The sequence below is a fragment of the Phoenix dactylifera genome, unplaced genomic scaffold, assembly GCF_009389715.1.
Source record: "Phoenix dactylifera cultivar Barhee BC4 unplaced genomic scaffold, palm_55x_up_171113_PBpolish2nd_filt_p 000537F, whole genome shotgun sequence".
In the NCBI taxonomy this organism is placed as follows: Eukaryota; Viridiplantae; Streptophyta; class Magnoliopsida; order Arecales; family Arecaceae; genus Phoenix; species Phoenix dactylifera.
This window is the reverse complement of record NW_024067946.1, coordinates 148,203-153,329: the sequence shown is the minus strand read 5'-3', so window position 1 is coordinate 153,329 and position 5,127 is coordinate 148,203. Positions and strand designations below refer to the sequence as shown.

Sequence of the window (5,127 nt, the reverse complement as noted above, 5' to 3'; positions counted from 1 at the left end):
CAACTCATGGAATCGGAAATATCGTGATTCAACGAGGCCAGATCACAATGAAGATGCGGAAGGCCTCCTCAGATAATAAGGACATCACGGGTGTGATTGGCCAGAAGAGAAGCCTTGCCTCCAAACATATATGTATCTTGCTAAGCTTCCTATTTTCTTAGACACACCTCAATTTCCGGTGCACTGAACAAAAACTGTTGGGACAGACTTTTTTAGAAGGGCGCGCGCGAGAGGGGGAGAAAACCACCAACAGCTCTGGAATGTTGTCGACTCCAGCCGTCGCCACCTCATCCCTTTCGCCTACAAACCCCCTCCGCATCCTGTTTCCACCCTTCCCCTCTTCCTCAAAATGTTCGCCTCCGGCCCTCGGCCGCCAGCTCCACACCATGCTCCTAAAGGCCGGTCTTTTCTTCGCAGATGCTGTGAGGATCCGTGCGGGCGTGTGTTTAGTTCCACATCGGTTATTCGTTGGGTAGATCTTGGGTACTTATACAGGATCAAGAAACCCAAATAATACCTTCCGGCTAGCCATTTTGGATGAGATCTTGGGTTGTTACAAATGGTATCAGAACGGATCCGGCCCATAACCTATGTGGACTAGATGACACTGCAGCACGGATCCATTGGGGTTGACTACGGGCCAATCGTAGTGTTTGTGATTAGATTTGAATAGATTTGAACCCTTAGCCTGACAAGGATGTCTGGGCTTGAATGGGGGGAGTATGTGAGGATCCGTGCGGGCATGTGTTTAGTCCCACATCGGTTATTCGTTAGGTAGATCTTGGATACTTATACAGAATCAAGGAATCCAAATAATATTTTTCGGCTAGCCATTTTGGATGAGGTATTGGGTTTTTAGTCCTCCATGCTACCTCCTCTTGACAAAATTACCCATAGAAATGCCGTGATCCACAATCCCTACACGGGCTCAAAACGGGCTTTTGGACAAAGCTTTGGAAGAAAAGTCGATGCCAGCAGCTGACCGAGTCGGAGGAGAACTGGGCGTTGGACACTCGCCAACTTGGACGCCAGCCAAGCGTGCACACGTGGCCATGGGATCAGGCACATAGCCGTTCGACCGTTAGTAGCACTTCTAGCAAAAATAGGAATCCGAATAAAACAGGAATCCTCTTTTTATTCGGAAGTCCTCCTCTCTCTCTCTCTCTCTCTCTTCCTCTCCCTCTCTTATTATATACCGCTCTTCTTTCCTCGGCCAGACCTGCTGTGTTAACGCAACTAGCCTCCGGTCGTCGTCTTGCCTCTCTTCTCTTCTAAAGAATCCCTTCAGCTCACGCCTCTTTCATATATAGATTCTAGCAATGGAAACTGGAATTTCCTCTGAATATGACCAACCTCCATACACTGCTGGCGTTAGGTTTACTCCCGAGGACGAGGAGCTCATACAATACTATCTACTAGTCAAGATTAATGGGCGAAAACTTCCATGTGATCTCATCAAAGAAGAAAACGTATATGCCTACAATCCAGAAGAGCTCGCAGGTAACGTTCTCTTATCTTTTATGTTTTATTAGTTGCAGCAACCATGCTGAATTGCCCATAAGTAAAGCTCAGATCAGATTGCAACATATTTCTCCTACATGATGTCTTCTTGAGTTTAGGAGAATATAATTCTTTTTGTTTTTTTAATTAAGATTTGTTTTTTTTCTTTTTTGTTCAAGACGGGGATCGAGGAAGCACCTGCTATTATATTGTTTTAGAAAAGAACAGGGTTATTTAAATAAGTTGTCGAGATTGCAACCATCCTGTTATTTCCGCTGATGCTTTATCAGCTAACCTAATGCATGCATCAGGATGTCACCTCCTACTACTCTCGCCCAAGCCCCACATTATGATTATCTAAGAACAAGTACTTGAAGATGACTAAAACCCATAATCTTCGCTTGTTAGGAAAAAGGGTGTGAAACACTTCCTTGAACTTCATGGGAAAATTAATCCAGATGAAAAAAAAGTTAGTGTTCAGAGTGGGATTTGTATCGCAACTCATTGAAAAATTTATTGATCGCATCCATGAAAACTGGTACGTACTTAGATTAATATGATTATGTGTTTTAGCTATAATAAAAAATAATGCTAAGGAAATATTTAGATCCAGTTGAGATCTAATCATAATCTTCTCCTTGATGTATTTTGTTCAGAAAATTAAGGAAAAAAATTCCTGCCATATATGATGAGCCGCATCCTACTTATTTACACATTATTATTGATACAGAAACATTGAACTTTGCAGAAAGATATGATGAGCAGTTCGGAGGCAATTGGTACTTCCTTACTCCAAGATACCGCAAGTATGCCCATGGTTCGAGGCCAAATCGTTCTGCAGGATCTGGCTATTGGAAGGCCACTGGATCAGATACAGACATCATCAGTAGGAAGGGCAAAAAGATGGGAGTCAAGAAATCTCTTACTTTCTACTTAGGGGAACAACCAGGAGGAACTAAAACAATTTGGCTCATGGATGAATATAGGATTGATGAATTCCAGCAACCTATTAACCCTGAAAGCATGCTGGTGAGCTAAATTTATTTACTTCCAGTATCTAATATGTGCTTGCCTTTATTTGTTTCCTTTCCTTTACTTTTATTATCTTTTTCTTATTTTTGAATAAAATTATTTTGGTGGAGATAACAGATTCTCCCACAATCAAGCCCATGCATCAAGCACATATAACAATAATGTCATTAATTCTGTTATTTTTAAATCGTGATTACTCAATGGACTAGCAGTAGCGTGGTCCAACATTATAATACATAATTTATATGACATTTGTTCCTGTTTGTTATATTTATAAATTAATTTTTCCTTGCATAACTATAATTTCTAATGTAGGAACACTGATAGGGAAGCATGTTAATTATGTGATCTCCTATAGAACTAGAGCTACATTTTCTTGTAATGGTTGTCAGCTGATCTTTCTCGATCAACTTAGAATTTTTCTTTTTTTCTTATTTCCTTTCTCTGTTGTAGTTGGATAGATGGGTTTTATGTCGAATACACTATGGGAGATCTGGATCTAGAGGTGCCACCTCTTCTCGTGGTGCCACAAACGAAATTGAAGCTGATAACATGATAGAGGACTCTCTTCTCGTGAGTGCTGAAGCTGATCAACCTGATAAGACAACAGATAATGCTCCTGCTTTGGCTGAAGTTGGAGTTGTTGAGCCGATAAACAGCATTTCTCTGGATCAGTTCAATCCATCGATCTTTGCCATGAATTCAGAAGCCGATCAAGCTGATGTGACCACAGATCATCCTCTTGCATTGCCAGAAGCTATACTTTCTGAGTCAAGAGACAACATTTTTCAAGACCAATTCAACCCATCAACTCTGGCGAATTTTGATGATAGTCCATGGAATTTCTTCGATCCTCTAGCAGCACCATCACATGATATCATGAATGATTTCAGTTTCACTTATCAAATATGTGGTGACTCAGCTGATCAATGTCTACCGTTCAATTCTGAACATTTAGACTTCGACTCTTCATGGACATATTGGATGGGTGAGGTTGACGATAATGCAAACTTACAAAAAAACAGTGTGGATGAGGCAAACACACAAGTACAACAATCTGGATTGGGTGACTCAACAATGACAACACAAGAGGAACAGGGCTTGGGCACCTCAACAATGGACACCCAAGAGCAACAGGGCTTGGGTAACTCAACAATGAACATCCAAAAGCAGCAAGGCTTCGGCAGCTCCGATGAAAACTCAAGAGCACCAGCCCAACGTGAAACACATTGATAATGAGATCCTGCAATATTTTCGTGATGATGCCAAGGACACTTCCATGCTTCAAAAGCCCATCTTGGTTACCTCAGAAACAAAGATAAAAATAGGTTGAGGGAAAATGAAAGACAATTTTGTCCCATTGAATCTTAGTTCGTCTTGTTTTGTTTATTTATTTTAGTTTCATCTTTTTTCTTTTCATGAAAGTATCCTTGCAAGTATGGAATGAGTATGCATTAATGCATGTTACTATTTGATACTACTGCATAAACTATCCTTGTTGGGAGGACTTGGTTGCACCATCATGGATATATCTATCATCTACACACATGCTTGTTAGATTCTGGTAATGAAATTAAATTTCATATTTTCAAGAAAAAGAAAATTATATCACGTCCATATGCTAATTCTCATTGACACAATCTACCACATGAAAGAAATATAATTGCCTGTTGACGAAAGTGTCGAGAGTTCTAAATATGCAAATAGCCTCTCTGTACATTGATACGGGTTAGCAAGCTATTAGCTTAGATATGGGTTGGAACCCTTCCCTCATCGGCCTTGGAGGAGGACAAACGTTTTCACTCGGCACCAGCTTACTTAGGAGATGAACAGATAATAATTGGGATATCTCTTTATTAAAAAAATAAAAAATAAAAAAAAGGACTATTGGACTATAATTTAGTTGTTAACAGAGATAGGCAAGATAATTTTAGACTCCATAGAAGCCCATTACTGGTCCCACATCCGAAATCCACCCAGGACGACTCTTGGATGACTTCTCGCAATATGAGCAAATTATGATGTGCCAAGCTCACCTTCATAGTAGTATGGTAATTAGCAGTCGCAAGTGGCTGAACTTTATCCTATCAACAGTATTCTCCCGGGTTCGCAATCACAACAATTTACAAAGCATTTAGAGGAAAGGGAACCAATCAGTTCAGAGGAAGCACTTCAAAATGAAGGTTTTCGACTCATGCGTAAAAAGATGGAAATAGAAACCAATTTGACATGATATAATCGTCTGTGAATTCAGGACCACAGTGATTAGATAGAAGCAAGCAGCTTTCTCCTGGATTTTTTTCACTGATGTTCACAAACAATTCAGATCTTCTGCAGTGCTTGTGCACTGTAGAAGGCCATACAGCCCTCGATAAACACCATATCATCCATCTCGAAGACCGATTACTATCGCAATTCTCAAGAAGCTCGCACTGGGTGCCAAACACAGCGCATCGTGACAGCCATCTGTCTTCAGGGCTGTACATACAGCCATCAACGATGCAAAACATGCACCGCAGATGAACCGGCTCCGTTCAACAAATTGATAGGTTGTGAGAATTAAAAACATATCCTACAGCCATAATGATAATGCAA

At 40.6% G+C, this 5,127-nt stretch overlaps 1 protein-coding gene across 1 annotated transcript; it reads left to right on the top strand.

Annotated features, from left to right (window-relative positions):
- The first annotated feature begins 1,319 nt into the window (after nt 1-1,319).
- LOC103698958 (NAC transcription factor 29-like) lies at nt 1,320-3,765 on the top strand. Its single transcript, XM_008781007.2, has 3 exons — nt 1,320-1,500; nt 2,249-2,529; nt 2,986-3,765. Exons 1-3 carry the CDS (start codon nt 1,320-1,322, stop codon nt 3,763-3,765), a joined length of 1,242 nt encoding a protein of 413 aa, XP_008779229.2.
- Nucleotides 3,766-5,127: the final 1,362 nt, after the last annotated feature.

What these genes read in the sequence shown, in the direction of transcription:
- LOC103698958 (XM_008781007.2), top strand. Translation starts at nt 1,320, where the DNA reads ATGGAAACTGGAATTTCCTCTGAATATGACCAACCTCCATACACTGCT. An exon ending in CAATCCAGAAGAGCTCGCAG is followed by an intron (nt 1,501 to 2,248) that starts GTAACGTTCTCT and finishes TGAACTTTGCAG; the next exon opens with AAAGATATGATGAGCAGTTC. An exon ending in TTAACCCTGAAAGCATGCTG is followed by an intron (nt 2,530 to 2,985) that starts GTGAGCTAAATT and finishes TCTCTGTTGTAG; the next exon opens with TTGGATAGATGGGTTTTATG.